The sequence below is a fragment of the Siphateles boraxobius genome, unplaced genomic scaffold, assembly GCF_051911475.1.
Source record: "Siphateles boraxobius isolate OS27281-9 unplaced genomic scaffold, OSU_SipBor_1 77, whole genome shotgun sequence".
In the NCBI taxonomy this organism is placed as follows: domain Eukaryota; kingdom Metazoa; phylum Chordata; class Actinopteri; order Cypriniformes; family Leuciscidae; genus Siphateles; species Siphateles boraxobius.
This window is the reverse complement of record NW_027509205.1, coordinates 17,556,486-17,573,411: the sequence shown is the minus strand read 5'-3', so window position 1 is coordinate 17,573,411 and position 16,926 is coordinate 17,556,486. Positions and strand designations below refer to the sequence as shown.

At 35.4% G+C, this 16,926-nt stretch overlaps 1 protein-coding gene across 1 annotated transcript; it reads right to left on the bottom strand.

Annotated features, from left to right (window-relative positions):
* Positions 1-4,758: 4,758 nt before the first annotated feature.
* Positions 4,759-15,217, bottom strand: cbln4 (cerebellin 4 precursor). Its single transcript, XM_077218911.1, has 3 exons — positions 14,821-15,217; positions 7,206-7,322; positions 4,759-6,210 (listed from the first exon to the last, which is right to left on the bottom strand). Exons 1-3 carry the CDS (start codon positions 15,112-15,114, stop codon positions 6,013-6,015), a joined length of 609 nt encoding a protein of 202 aa, XP_077075026.1. The 5' UTR covers positions 15,115-15,217; the 3' UTR covers positions 4,759-6,012.
* Between the last annotated feature and the right edge of the window lie 1,709 nt (positions 15,218-16,926).

Below are 16,926 nucleotides of genomic sequence, written 5' to 3'. Positions count from 1 at the left end.
TTTTGATCAAATCAGAGACAATCCAACCATGTGGTCAAACACATTTTGGTGATTCGTAATCAATGACACAGACCGGATGCTTCTCTTCTTTTAATCACCCAAGTCCCTCTTTTCATCTAAAATGTTTTTTACATGATTCCTGCTGGGGTTTTTTCAACCATTTCAGTCTTGTGACACTGCTACTGATGTGTCTCTCTTGTGTGGTGTGGATATTGGTCATAAAAAAGGAAAGAAAATTTTCAGTTATGATGAAAATATAATCACTCATCTTTCTGCTTGTCACTCCAAATCCACCAATGCTAACATGCGAGATCTCCATTGTGTTTTTGACCAGGTACAATCCCAGAGAGAAGTCATATGAGTCAACTCATCTTTGATCCAATCGCCATCCTTTGAGTTTCACTGAAGATGTCCATTATCAAGAAACAAAGTCAAAGTGGGATGCACATAGACACAGATAAAAAATATCTTAAATAATTAAAAAACAGGTGTTTTACACACACACATATGTATATATATGACAAAGATTTGAACATAAATGAGGGCCATGAAAAAACAAGACATGTGTTAAGAGGTTCTGAGGTACTTGCCAGTATTATTTTTCCAAGCATTTCCATTAGTCTAATTCTGAGGTCCATTATCACAAGCTCTGCTAAAAGAATAATGACTCGTTGAAGCATAAAGCATGTATGGCGTACAGTTTGAACTACACATGATACCAGTCGGTCATGTGACATGCCAGGATCAAATTATTCACAATAATTAGGCCAATCTATCGTTTGTGAACTGACATCTCATATCAGCAAATCTATAGTGTAAAATATAGTGAGAATGAAAATGAAATAATTACAAAGGTAATTCAACATTAATGTAAGACTTGGCATAAAGAGTGAAAACAGAGAGGAATATTTTTGTTTTACATGCGGCTCACGGTATTCTATTTGCTGGGTGAGCCATAATGATTGTGCTAAATCTTACAGACGCTGTTTTATGGCCACATGGTTGATTGAACATTCACTTACGAATTTTTAATCCATCAAACATTGAGTTTGTTAAATAAAAAATATTATTAAAGCAAGAATCCATTAGTTGCTAATAAGTGTCAGACCTGTGTCAGAATATGAAAGGCTTTTCGGGGAAACTGATGAAACGCGGCTGAAGGTTTTGAAGTGTGGTGTACTACACATTCAAGAAGACATTTAATCAATGTCAAGTTAGTTATTCTTACAATCTTGCCCTCTAATTAAAATATAATTTTTAATGAGCTGAAATTTTATTGGTTTAAGAAAAAATTTATAATTGGTTTATTGTAGTATTTGTTTGAAACGGCACCGAGCTGTGGTTGAGATCTAAATCAGATCTAAACTAAAACTTGAAGGAATAGTTCACCCACCAATAAAACTTCTGTCATTATTTACTCACCACCACATTTTTGCACTATGCAGTTTATACAATAAAATAAAAAAAATGCTAGACTATTATAGTCTAGATTGAATTCAGTGTGGAATTAGCGTTTTTTTGTTTTTTTTATTTTTGTTTATTATTTACTCCCCCTCATGTCATTCCAAATCTGTATGCTGTGGAGAATTTAATAAAATCTTCTGCTCTTTCTTCACGAAAATTATTACTTGATATGACTGTCAAATGTTAAGACATTTTAACACAAAATTCAATTCAAATGCACATAACCACTCATGCAGCATGATGAGGTCATGTAAAAAAAATATTGCATAGGCTTTATTGTGAACTTTTGTGGAATAAACGGTTACTATTTTTTAATAGTTACTGAAAAAAAGGCATACACAGAAATGTTGTTAATTATTAAATATAGAAATTAAAATTAACTATAAAAAATAATAAATGATATAAATATATATATATATATATATATATATATATATATATATATATATATATATATATATATTCTAATATTACTATATTACTAAAAATAAAATATAAAAATAAAATTGTCAAAATATAAAATAAAGCTAAATAGAAATACTTATTTTTATTTTTTTAAACGAATAAAAAATGACAAAACAAAAGCACACAACAAAATTACTACTACGAAAATTTAAATTAAAACTGTATATATAAAGATAAAAGCTAATTCAAAATATTAATAAATACTATAGCATATAAATAATGCTAAAATAACAAATTTATGTATTCAATAAATTAGTATTTCATTCTGAACATTAATTCACATTCAAAAATGGTTGCACAAGGTGAAGCACATGACTGTTGTCCATGTCATATGTGTTAATTTTGGTGAATTTATATATTTTCTGTCTTTATTGAAGCGTTAAAGATGTGGTTACTATGAATAATTGTTAAATTGCAGCATATGGTTTTGAAACAACATAAGAATGAGTAAATGTTGACCAATATTTTTGTGTGTGAACTGTCCCTTCAAATGTACTCAGTGATGAGATCCACACTCCAACTGTGGTCTTTAAATCACACAAAAATCATCTATCCAGCCTCCAGTGAGTTCCTCCTTAACCTCAAGCACACAGTCTATGTGACTCACAAGTGACAGACAGTCATTCCAAAACTGTATGAATGATGCGGTGACATGATTGTTGTGTTTACATTCTAATGAGTTAGTTGGAGGGTGATACAGCAGTGTGTCTGAGCTCATTGGCACCTTTACACACACCAATCCCTCCACCCCTCGATGACGCTTTGCCATGTGCTGTTAAAACTGTGCTTTAAGACTCCGTGTGAAGTCACTGAACGGATCACAAACATATTCCCTTTAACACCTTTTATGGTGAAAATTTTTTCATTTACTTTTTCTGGATTTCAGGATTGAAATCAGTAAGTACTGTTTTATCTTTCTTTTCCATTCCGACGATCCTGTCGTTTTTACACAGAACACATTAACATCCTCCCGTTACCGCAAACATTACATGGTAAATTAAGAATGAATTGCGGCCTGGTTTACTTGCACGCTGTGTTGTTTAGGCACCTGACTAGTCAGCTTTCATTGGCCATGGCCCAACCAAGAGGCCGCCTGACTGACATGTAAAGCAACCAATCACAGCGTCATGTTTAGGGGCATGAGACCAGCATGCATCTAATAAATGATCAATTCAAGAACATCTTGCAATTTTACAGCAACAATGGTGCTGTGAACTTCACATGCTTTTGAAAATCCAGTGTTTAGTTGATCCTGATAAGCCCTCATTGTCACAGTTGTAAACACGACGGCTTTTCTTCTTCCATGAGGGTGTTTGGCTTCACGATGGCTTTGTTTCCAAGCGGACCGTTAAAGGTGCAGTGTGTGATTTTTAGCGGCATCTAGTGGTGAGGTTACGAATTGCAACCAACAAAAGTTACGCTGGCCGACAGGAAAATATGTCATCGTCTGAGACATCAGAGAGTAGCCATTTCAGCAATGAGGTTTCTTTACAAGTATAAATTAAGAAATTATGTTTACTTAATTATTCAGTAAAACTATATGTTATTGCGAACATTATTGTTACTTGTTCATCATTGTGCCAGTGTTTTATTCGCTGAACTAAGCTTGTTTCCTTGCACGAAGAGCAACATAGTAACGAAACGCGTTTGTCCGTTTAGGGCTACTGTAGAAACATGTCGGCGCATTGCAATGTAAGGGGATCCGTGGTGTATGTAGACAGAAGCTGCTCATTCTAAGGTAATACAAATATAACGGTTCATTAAGTAAGGTCTTTATACACCACTGAAAACTTCTTTTTCAAGGCAGTGACGAAACGCGCTCTGTAGCGCTGTGTGTTCGCTGTCGGCTACGGTGGAAACATGACGACACAATATGTCGACCTCCATAGAAGGGGGCGCCCGCGGTTATGGAGATTTAAATGTCTCATTTTAAGGTAATAAAAACATAACAGTTCATTATGCAAGATCTTTATACACCACTGAAAACTTAGTTATGGATCTTATATTGCATTTCTGTCAATAGATCATCAGAAATATTACACAATGCACCTTTAAAGAATGTGAAACCTAGAAATCCTAGAGAATTCAACCAATCAGATGACGACTTCGAAACTCCCAAAATCTTTCCCAGTTGTGTGCCTTATGCATCAGACTTTTAGCCAACGGTCCGTCTGAGACTGAAACTAGAGGTGCGTTTAAGCCATGTCTTAATTACTATAAGGATTCTGAACTGTAAAAAGCCTTCATGTACTTGTACTTGCAGAACTTGTAATTACAACCTGGGCTTGACATTAACATCTGTCAAATACATGTGAATTTCAGCACTCATTTCATTAGCTCCAGATTAATTTTGTTGATGTTGCAGGGCTTGAATTTCAGCATGGAATTGCGCGTATTGTGCATAATAATACATATTCCTGCAGATTTTGTGCTCCGACCCAAAGTGCAGCACATAAAGCAGCCTCTCAGTACTAAATTGAGTTCCCTTTCACTGCTTATTGTGCTTAAACAGTCAAATACACACAAAATAATGTCAAAATGCTGGTCTTGGTGAGTATTCACACAAACCCAGTCAATTGTTTTAAGTGAACGTAAAAAGTTGAGAAAGAAAACGCATGTGTAACAGTATAATGGATCAGGTCTTAAAGTGACAGAAGCCTAATATTAAATATATATATATGGCAGTTTTTCCCATCAATGTGAAAATGCTGATTGGCTAGTAACTTTGGAAAACCACTAGCCACAGTGGCTGGTGAGCAAAAAAGTTAATGTCATTGTCAAGCCCAATTACCGCAAGAGCAATTGTAAGGAAAAAAACACTGCAAGGTCTTGAGGCACATTTTTTTAAAGTTTTATTTTAACTTGAGCGTTGAGTTTTTAGAACGGCATGTCAAAAGACGCAAGTGCAATGGTCAAACATATCTGTCTAGCGCTTATTTACATTGAAAAACGATGGAAAAGTAGCGCAGTGGAATGGAAAAACACGTAGGCTGCATCCATAAATCGCATAATTAGAGTAGGTTCTTATTTTGAACAAGTAATTATACTTCACGACTGCTAAAAAAGTATGTTCTATATAGTATGAATGTAATCCGGACGTAATTCATTCGCCATGTTGTCATTATCATGTGACTTTACCAGCATCAGTCGCTTCACTGCCATTCAAAAATCCTCTCCCATAGCCTCATGGGATAGTAAAGTGCCCATCGTATGTACACTTCAGAATCTCCCCCGAAGTAGTATGTCAATTGGGGTACACTTATGAGTACTGTGAATTCGGACATACTTGTGTTGTTACATACTGCTTTTCACCTATACTATACAGTAGGGAATTATGTGATTTCGGATGCAGCCGTACTGTGTGAACGGTCCCCTCACTCAACGATTGCAATGCTTTAAAATGCAGCAGAAAGTACGGAGCATGTTGAGAAACATGGCCATTATAATGTTCTTCTTATTCTATTTGATCATCATATTATGTATTACTGCTGCCGTGATAGCTAGAAACAACTGGAAACACTTTTAAATAAAGTTTTTTACCACCTGTTTTTCATGGCGATAAATAGCACAGGCTAAAAGCATTGATATTTAGCAAGTCTAATTTACATAAAAATGTCTATTTGCTTGAAAACAATGGTATTTTTAATTTTTTTTTAATGTAATTAAATGTTTTATTTTTATTTTTAAATATGCATGGTGCAGTGCAAGGTTTTTGAAATATTGCTCCCTCAAGTGGCAAGACTGTTTCGTGCCTTTCCTCTCTGACAGGAAATGACCTTATTAACAAATACTAATCAGGATCCCTCATTTCACTAAAAACCACACGCTAAAAACCAATACACATATACGAACGAAACAAACAAACAGTCTGACATGATGTGTTGAATCCTGGATCGCAGCAGAAAGTGATATTGCACTGAAGTAGATGTCTCCAGATTCACAGACACATTTTCCAGTAGTCCGCAGACAACAGCCGAATGAATGTCTGGAATTATGATTCCATTTGGGTGCCTCCAATTAATGCTGAAGGGCTGGTTATACAATGACGATCGGACAGCAAAGGTGGCGGTCTGTTTGTTTGCTTTACAGAGGAAAAACAAGAAAGCCAGAAAAGGTGGAGTACTGCCATCCTCCTACCAGATTCCCCTTCTCCAGTTTCAGATAAACCTTGTCTTCTTTGTTGAGGTGCAGGAGGACTCCATTGGTGGCGGCCTCACGTGTGACGTCTTTGTCACCTGCGAATGCAGAGATGACCGGTTTTCCATTCAGCATTAAATTCACCTGAAACACAGAGAGAAAATCAATACAGAGATCTCAAGTATGCACATTTACAGGACTTATTTCATGAATCTATCTCCTTCTATGATGGTTACATTTATGGGGAAAAAATATTTATTTATTTATTACAATTTCTTATCACGATTTTCATAACACTTGACTTAAAGCCTGCATTTAATATTATTAAGATTTTCATAGTGCCTTCTATAGTAATCCACTATATAAAATTTAATCATCATGGTAAAACTGTTAGCAATTTTAGTGGAAGACTACTACAGTAAAACCTGTAAATTGTAAGTTACCACACAATACAATGAAAAATTTGGTTCAACAAGATAATACATGCAATTTTTTTACAAGAGCTGTAAAAATATAGAGAAAGTATGAATTACCTTATATTTACAATGAACATCTATATAATATTTAACAAGACATATGTTTGTAAAATATTGTTAAAATTATGTTTTATAATTAAGCTTGAAATAACTTATAATTATGGTGAAAATGTACAATATTTTATTTTAAGCAAAAATTTTACAAGCAAAAAGCAAAAATTTACATTTTTTTTTTGTGATAGATAAGATAATTGTTGCTTTTTAGTTACAAAAACAATTTCCATAACATAATACATGTATGTTAACAGATTTCTTTTTAATTATGTTTTTGTAAATAAAAGTGTTATAAGTCTCATTATAATATATGGAAAAGCACTGAAAAAGTACTATTATAATTCCTGCAAGACAAATAAAACCTGGTTATGTTTTAAATGGTTAAAAAGCTGTTAAACTTTAAGTTTATGTTTAACTTTATTTTAAATATACTGACTATCCAAGGTGTATTGTAAGGCATTGTAAAATAAATTGAAAATAAATTTAAAATGCAATATTTATACAGGCTTCAAATGTTACCCAATCTATATATTCTCTAACTCTGTTCATTACGAAATACAAATATGATATAAAAATTAAAGTGATTAAATATATTCTTTCTGTGCTCACTTGTATGGTTTGGCTCTGGTACACTTTAATAACGTGGAAGTTAAAGCTGTAGACTCCTTTCCGGGGACAAAGAAAGACGGATTCCAACGTGAAATAGTTTCCTATGTTGACAAGAACCTGCAAAAGAGTATTTCAGAGGTATCAGACCTGATGCCATTACAATGAAATATCCTATCCACACTATACAATTATTTGTTCTGTGAAATATGTATACTTGCCATGCTAAAACCTCAAAAGAAAGACCTTGAAAAAACGTTAGTGTCAGATTAGAAAAGGCAGCTGGAATGAAATATGAATGCACTCATGCTTAATATTGGACTTTTCAATAATAATTCTCTGAAGCAATGAAACAATACTACAATCCTGCCATCACACCAGATTCTCATTCTTACGGTCGTGCTGACCGTGAATCCATTCTAATGCCGTGATGAGGCACCATGAACTACAGCAAACCGAGGGCAATCAATCATAGGTGGATTTTCACTCGCGCAAGAGACAGAAACTGCATCTGAAGTGACAGACACCATGGAAAGATGTGTTTCCACAGACTTTTTTAATGCACAGTGGCAGCTTGCTACAGTTCCTATTGTGACATAAGTAATGTTACAAAATATTTATATTTCAAATAAATGTTCATTTGAGCTGTCCATTCTGTTATTTATTATTACTTATTGTTTTATGCATCTTTTTTAGAGCTGATAACTCCATTTCATTGATGTGTACTACTGTGTGCATACAATGACAATAAAGATTATTATTCGTATTATTCATCAAAGAATCCTGAAAAAAAATGTCCTAAACAATATTTTTGGGCAGAAACATATACATATATATATATACTCTATCATATACTATATCGTAACATATTATAATGATTTCTGAAGGATCATGTGACACTGAAGACTGGAGTAATGATTCTGAAAATTCAGCTTTGATCACAATAAATTACATTTTAAAATATATTCAAATAGAACAGTTATTTTTAATTGTAATAATATTTTACAATATAACAGTTTTTTTAACTAAAGTGTAAAAGCCCATTCACAACAAGGACGATAACTATAATAAGAAAAATAAAGATATTAATCATTCTAAATATTCCACACCACAACTATAACGGCACAGAGAAACTATATAGTAGGAATCACTTCTTGAATGATTTCTCTAGCTGATTAATAATAAAAACATTGAAAGCCAATCAGAATTCACTCTGCTTTAAAAAGATCAAGCATTTAAAGTGACAGATGACAAAGCTGTAGTGCGTGTTAAGAATAAACAGAATGATCTCGTCTGCTAGTGTGGACACTAATATAGTTGTTGTTGTTGTTGTTGTGAACTGACCTTAAGTCTCCTCAAAAAGCTGCAGAATTTGAGGTATATAATTCATGTACAAATTTTGTGGGAATTAGTGCTGAACTTTAATACTTGGGAAATGGTTTAAATAACTACACCATTATCTACAAAAACATTTTATTTTATTTTACATGATCAAACAATAAAACACCTCTCAGACTCCACCTATAATTCGAGTTGGGGAAGTTACTTTTAAAAGTAATGCGTTACAATATTGGATTACTCCCTATAAAATTAACGAATTGGATTACTAGTTACTCTTTTTGGAAAGTAATGTTGTGTTGCGTTACTTTTTTCACCTGGGCTGGGCTTGTTTGTTTGTTTATGGCAAATGTAAAGACCCTTTCACACCAGAAGTGAAATGAATATCCCTCAGGCTGAAGGAAATGTAAATTCACACCTGTGCTGTTAATAAAGTGAGAATAAATATGCATTATTTATCTTATTTTATTATTGCAGGTCTGCGTAATATATGAGTCTGCATTTCACTGTTTTTATTAATTTTGAGGAATACTGGAAACAATAACCATCATGTTTACACAGCGCACACACTCTTGATTTCTCCCAACATAGTGACAGGAGAGCTGTCAGTCAATAAATGGGAAAACAAAGTATCTTGCGTTACTTATTTACTGAGATAACTCAGAAATTTTGCTGCAAATTTAAAAGTAATGCACTACTTTACTAGTTACTTGAAAAAAAATTTGATTAGATTACGTAACTCTGATTGTGTTACTCCAACACTGCCTGTAATCTTTCTGGACTTGGCAAAAATGTAGGACAACTAAACCTGAATCAAATGCTATCAGGGCCAAACATCCATACAACAGGTTTCCTAGGATTAAAACCCAGTGTTCTCAACACTGATGAAATTTCAGGTCATGTTCGGTTACACTGATTGAAGTGAACATCAAAAAGAAAGTGTATTTATTGTTTTCCCTTCACTTTGTAGACACAAAGATGAGTGGATGGAGTCTGGACATTGACCCCAGCCTGCTCAAAGGTACATTTGTACATTGCACTCTCTCTCTTTTGATCTCGGCTTTATTACAGTCGAAGAAAAACTCAAGCAAAAGGGAGAGTTTCAGCTTTTTTATGATTGACCACAAATATATAAGCTACAATACTGGGGTCCAAAAGTCTGAGAGCACTGGAGTTTTTGTTTCTCCATTTAAACATGGAAATACAAAGAAAGTTTCAGATTTGGAAACCTTTCGAACGAAAGAAAAGTTCTGATCTAAAATGAATAAGTCATAATGTGACACAGATAATGTGTCCCTTTGTACAGAACTTTGTTCTTCCTCTGAAGAACAAGATGCTCTTTGGAAAATCTAAAGTCCTGCTGGAGAACACGGTGCTCAGGTTTGATTCATGTCAGGCAAAGCAAATACTAAGACAATACTCTTAAAAATAAACGTTCCACAGAAGAACCATTTTGTTTCTGCAAAGAACTTTTCAGTAATCAGTTCTTAAAAGAGCAATTTTAATAATCTAAAGAACCTTTTTCCACTTTTGTTCATTGAAAAGGTTCCTGGAATCATCAATGCCAATAAATAATCTTTATTTTTAAAAGTGTAGGTTCATTTTTATTTTTTTAACGTTAGACTAAATTGTTATGCATTAAAAAAAAAAAAGCAAGAAGCATTTTCACTCACGGTCTCAGATCCATGAATTTTTATAGAGCAGCGCAGCAGTGACGCTATAAAATCTTTGCCTATATGAAGGCAAACAAAGGCTTTCCACATAAACTAGCAGTGATATGCACTAGGATTATTCAGCATCCCAAACAGCCAGATCTTTTGTTGGTTTACAAAGCTCTTGGTACATTGACAAGGCCAGAATCTCTCTTGCAGTCTGTGAGCTCCACACAACCTTTCCCCGTGGCGTACCCCGAGCGAGACACGTGCCGGGCCAGAGGATTGGATGGTGTTATGTGTGTCAAGGTCTGGAGCGCAGTGGCTGAGGGCAGCTGGTCAGTCCTGCACTTTTTTACATTATTTTTTAAAGTTTCCTGCAGCCAAAGCAATGAGAGTGGAATAATGGCTCCTCAAGGGCAAAATGTACACAGCTTCCTGTGTATTTCAGCAAAAAGAGACACATTTACCTGGTGAAATCTTTAGGAATTAAAGGAATTGATCATCCTAAAATGCTAATTTATTTGCTCTCCCTCATGTTTTTCCAAACCCATGTGACTTTCCTTCTTGTGTGGAACAGAAAGTGTTTGAATAATGTAGTTGGTCTACATTACAACATGGGTTTTTCTATTACAAATGGGGACTGAGGCTTTCAAGCATCAAAAAGGATGAAGAAGCACCAAGTCATTGTGCACTATATTTAAAGTCTTTTGAAGGCATACAATAGCTTCAGATCTTCAGTAATCTTTTCCATGACAAATGTGAACGGATCATTGAGTCAGTGAGTTGAATTTGGGAATCGGTTCAGTCAGATCAATCACTCTGATCCATGAACTAATCATTCAGATTGGTTTTCTGAACTGGATCAATATTGAAAAAATCTGACAGAATGATTAATTCACAGGTAGGCAGTGTGATTAATAAACTTTTCATACTATAAGTGAATATTGAAGTAAAATTCAATCTGCTCCACACAAAAAGAAATCATATGGCTTCAGATCTTATTCAATGATGTTTTCCATGACCAATCCAACAGATCATCGAATGATCGTTGAATTTGTGAAGCAGTTCAGTCAGATCAATCAGTTTGATCTGTGAACAAATAATTCAGTTTGGTTTTCTGAACTGGATTAATGGATTCATTTAAAAAAAAAAAAAAAATTGAGGTAATCAGTAGTTTGTACTTATTTCATTTCAATTGATCTTAACTTAAAATATCTGATCATTAAAGGTACAATATGCAAGGATTTTTCGCCACCAGGGGTCGCTAACCTCTTACAATAACAAAGGCGGATATTGATGACGTATATTCCACATTAAGCTGAATTATGGATCTTGTCATCAAGCTGATGGATCTTTTATGGATGAGTGAATACATTAATGTTTTAACATGACTGTGGTATGAAGCAGGGCGCGATTGCTAGACGTATACCAGCGCCATATGCAACGCGAGTCCCGCGGATATAAAGGAATAAGGACATTTCATTCTACCGAACTACACGCAAGTGCTGAATTAATACTCACACAGGTCAGTTTATTAGACGAATCAAACTTGAGGTAACGCAGCGCTGTTTCACTTGCTCTAACAGTTACACTATCACACTAAACGGCATTTGAGTGTGTTGAATGTTGTTAGTTAGGTTGTGTGTTGGCTGTATGTGTGTTAGCATACAGATCATATTCCAAAATTTCATCATGTTGAACTAAATAAGATTGATTTACATTGATAACATTTGTTTTATGTACATTTGATCACCTGTCTAAAAGTACATGCAACACTCGCGTCTCTGTCAAGTCGAAGTTAGTCGCGGACGTGGAGCTCTTGGCATCTCGAAAGATCATGTTGATCTTCGTTTTAGTCCTCTTTTTGTCTCGAAGTCTGCTTGCCATGGTCCAAAATGTTTGAACAAAACAACAACAGCGTGAGCGTCCTGCTAGGCATAACGGGCCAGTTGTCACATGTTACTATGTGGTTACTATGGCAGTACGAGGTCAAACCTGGCGGAAACAGAGGGTAACGCGGATATGACGTCATTGACTGGCGACTCCTCACCCCTGCTCACACGCCCCGTTTCCTTGGTTAAAATCGCAATTTTCTCACGATTTACAAATTGTTTGAAACATTTGGGATATTGTAAGTAATCAACTTAACAAAATATATAACATTGGCCTAGTGGTTTTTGGATATTTTACTGCCAAAAATCCTACATATTGTACCTTTAATTCAATCATTAATTTATCTTAAAATTATCATGTAATCTCAACTTAAATATTTTTGACAGTGGAAACTTGGCAAGATTTAACCGTATAAGAGATCAGTTGACTTAACTTTTTTTAAAAAGTGAGGATAACTGTTGCCTTAAAGATATTAAGTAAATAAACTTAATCCATTATTGAAAAAATTACTTTATGTGGAATTGTCAAGTTCACATAACTTATTTTTTTAATTATGCATAAATTTGGCAATGGGTTTCCATGACGGGTTGTGGAATTTAGTTCCCCCCCCATAAACTACTAAATCTCCCACTTAACATTAATCTTGCTCCAAAAACTTTATATAACACTTCATTTTAGCATTTACTCTCCCTTTCAAGTATCATGGCAAAGCATGCTGGGAAATAGAATTCCCAGCCCAGTTTCAGTAAAATTTAAGGTTGCCTAAATTAAGTGAGTTATTAAATAAGTTAATAAAACTCAAAACAATGAAACAATTCAGATTACTTAAAATGTGTCAATTTTGTGAACTCAAAAGGAAAAGAAAGTTCAAACACTTATAAAAGTTAATTTGATTGAACTATTTTGTTAAATTTAAGTTTTCCCCCACTCAAACCAATTAATTATTTTGAGCATTAGGGTTTACAGTAATTGTATGACTTCAGAAGCCTTATAACATAAACGTCATTTTAGACAACTTTTATGGTTCTTATGTATACTTTTGAAGGATTTGTATCTTCAGTCACAATTCATTGTAATTGGAAAAATTATTCTTCTGTTTCACTTTTGTGTCAAGGTTTTGAACAGCAGGGGGGTTAGTAAATGATAAGAAAAAGTTTGTAAGGAAGCCTTCAGAGGGACACGTCTCCAAATGTCCCTCCTTTTTCTTTTGGGAATTGATTTAATCGTGACATACAAACAAGTTGACCTCGTCTCCAGCATAATATTTCATTCATTTCAAGGATATTGGTAATTTTCAGGCACGCACATCATGCAGGCTCTGTGTTTGATCTGACTCTGCATAATGACGTTCGCTCGTTAATTCGACCACGTCTTTGACCAAGAAAGAGAACTGAACAAAATCAGGCAGGGTCGTCCTATGCCAGATCTGTGTGCACCAAAACACACAGTGAATATGAATTTTCATGTTAAAGTTCAATTAAAACAGAATGGGAGTCATTTAAAATACAGATTTGAATTCAACACATGCATGAATGTTTTTTTAGAGTCATAAAGTTAGGCATAACATGACCCCTAGACGGATGCATGTGAAAATGCCATGGCACTACGCACCTCTTTCAACACAAACAACCTAAAAATAAGCAATACAATAAAAATAAATACCTGCCCTTTACAGTCCTGACAGTTTGACTTATTAGTAATGACCTATCATCACAGTGATATTTCATACCTGTGTTTCTGCAATAATGGGAACCCTGGAAACATGCGTTTATGTGCTATCAGTGTCAAGCACACAGTTGCAATGTATTATGAACAATATTAGACACAGTTCTTACAGTAGGGTAGCTGTGAATATCTGATCATATCTGAGGTTACCAAACAAACTCTTACAACTATGTACAGAAAATCTGTCCTGAATTTAGATATCCTCTCAACCAAATGACTTTGAAGTTTGAATGTATTATTTTTCTATAGAGTAAGAACATCTGTTTTCACATTACTTGGTAAAATAAATGTTCATGTTAAATGCAAAATAATAATTCACCTAATGCACAAATTCCAATTATCACAGTCATCTGATTTAGAATAGTAACTAATGATTACAAATTAATTTAATTTCTTTATGCCTCTTGCAATTTGAATATTTCATGACATTATATTCACTTAGATCCTCTAAAGAAAATCACTTTAAATACACTGCCTAGTATTGACTATGGTTTAAATATTACATCAATTTAATTCATTACAAAAGCAGAAACAATGTGTAGTCACAAAAATACTGGGACTGGGGCAAGTTGTCACATGTGTCATTTTAATTCATTACTTACCATATTTGTATGCCAAAACAATGATTTGATATACAGTATCCATTAGGTTGCCTTTCACATTTTTTTCTCTTTCATTATTTTTTTTACTGTTTATTTAGCCAGCGTGACATGTTCCGTTGTGACAACTTACCTAATGTGACATACCTCGAAGGTGGCCCGTGAAAAGGTCAATGTGTGTTAAACTACCTATTTTATTTGTAGTTTAATGTATTAAACTACTGTATACATAAAGTGACTTAAAATAAAGCTACCCTGAGAAATAGGGAGTAAAAAAAATGTATTCCGTGTAACCCAAAACTGTTAGTCAAACCCACGAGCTTTACCTAGTTGGATGGTCTGAAAAGTCAAAGAAAAATACTATTCGTCTCAATATAACATGCATAAAAACATTACTATTAGCCTTACCTGGTCAAAATATATGATTCTCGTTTTATTGCTCATCTCAGAGGGCTCGTGGTTGTTGCTCCTCACCGCAGAGAAAGCCACTTTGGAGTTGGCGGCGCGCACGGAGATGCCGAGCGGCGAGGACGAGCTCTTCCAGTCGGCGGGGTTCGAGTCACAAACCACCAGACATTTGCCCTCCAGGACGATGGGTTCCGTGTCATTTTGAGAAAAAGACAACTCAAACATGACGGCTAGGCAGAACAAAAGAGCCACGCAGTCGACAAACGCCTTATTTAAGGGCTTTATAGACAGCATGATGAACAATCACCAACGTAACCAAAATCCAAACGGCTCTCCCGATCCCGTCACTTCACTTCTGCTCCGTGTTCGTGCTCGTTTACGCCAAACATCCGTCCGGACACCAACTGCTGTTTTACAAATCACCAAATGCGCGTAGGTGGATGCAACAACCTTATGTCTATAGTCATTTTTTGATTGTTATACTTATTTCCCTGTGTGTTATTGATTCTGATAGTTTTCAAACCCAGAAGATCTGTCAGGCGAGTTTTGGAGAGATGCAGGTTCTCCGTGGGTTCCTGGCGACTCCGCGTAAAAATCCACTCAGTGCGCACAGAGATTATTATCCGCAATGCATGGGCAATCGCAACTTCGTGTCCATATTAGTTTTGCGCCATAAACATTGAGACGGATACTACAGCAAACCCTCAGGACCTCCTGAACACATCTGTGGAGGTTCTTCTCTCTCTCTCTCAACCACAAGACACTTCCATGAGCGCGCGCACACTCTTAATGACGCCCGACTATGAACTCACTGTGACGACTGGTGCGTAACGTCAGATGATTTTTCAATATCCAACTGACATCCAGCAAACAGACATGTTTTAAATAGTGTTACATATAGGTAATTAAGTAAAGTTTTTACACGTTTATTATTATATGTTAACTATTATTAACAATATTTATATTCCTATATTGCCAATTTGTATTAAATTAATATGATTAATTTACCCCCCCCCCCCCAAAAGGTTAACTAAAATGTACATTTCTAGAAGAAAATGTGAAGTGGTGCTTGCAGTGACAAAACTCGCCACTCGGTTGCTAGGGTGTGGTACATGATTGCATACGAGCCAACAAACATGTCTGTACGATGTTCTGATGCTGAGATATGGCTTATTCATGTTGTTCAAGTGGTTGCTAGGCGGTTGCTAGGGTGTTTTGGGGGTTGCTAGGGTATTCTGGGTGGTTGCTATGGTATTTTGGGTGGTTACTAGGGCATTGCAAGGGTGTTCTGGGTGGTTGCTTGGCGGTTGCTAGGGTGTTCTGGGTGGTTGCTATGGTGTTGCTAGGTAGTTGCAAGGGTATTCTGGGTGGTTGCTAGGGCATTGCTAGGCGGTTGCTTGGGTATTCTGGATAGTTGCTAGGGTGTTGTTAGGTGCTTGCTAGGGTATTCTGGATGGTTTCTAGGTGGTTGCTAAAATGTTCTGGGGGGTTGCTATGGTGTTGCTAGGGTATTCTGGGTGGTTGCTAGGCAGTTGCTAGGGTGTTCTTGGTGGTTGCTATGGTGTTGCTAGGCAGTTGCTAGGGTGTTTTGGGTGGTTGCTAGGGTGTTCTGGGCAGTTGCTAAGGTATTCTGGGTAGTTGCTATGGTGTTACTAGGTGGTTGGTAGTTGTCACAGATGGTTACTATTGGAGTTCTTAGCATTTTCTTGGCATGGTTTAGCACTTACCTAATCGCTATTAGCATGTTGCTATTCACAGCTAGCATGTGTAGAATGTTGTATTTAGTGCTGTTCTGAATAAGATATTCTACATAAAATATGTAAAAGATGAAAAAAATATAGCTGAATTTATAAAAATGTTCAAATGTTGACATACCCTTGAATCTTCTGCCAAATCTTCAGTTTTCCAGCATTTTGCAAACTTTTGCATTTTTGAACGCTTTCCAGCAGTGACTGTATGATTTTAAGATCCATCTTTTCACACTGAGGACTCAAATACAACAATTAAAAAAATATTCAAACATTCACTGATGCTCCAGAAGGAAAGAAGATGCAGCCGGGGATGAAAACTTTTGAACAGGATGAAGATGTCCACTTTTTTTTTTTC

Coding starts and splice junctions, on each gene's coding strand:
- cbln4 (XM_077218911.1), bottom strand. CDS start 15,114: ATGCTGTCTATAAAGCCCTTAAATAAGGCGTTTGTCGACTGCGTGGCT. Junction 7,323..14,820: donor GAATCATATATTTTGACCAG/GTAAGGCTAATA, acceptor ACTCTTTTGCAG/GTTCTTGTCAACATAGGAAA. Junction 6,211..7,205: donor ACCAGAGCCAAACCATACAA/GTGAGCACAGAA, acceptor TCTGTGTTTCAG/GTGAATTTAATGCTGAATGG.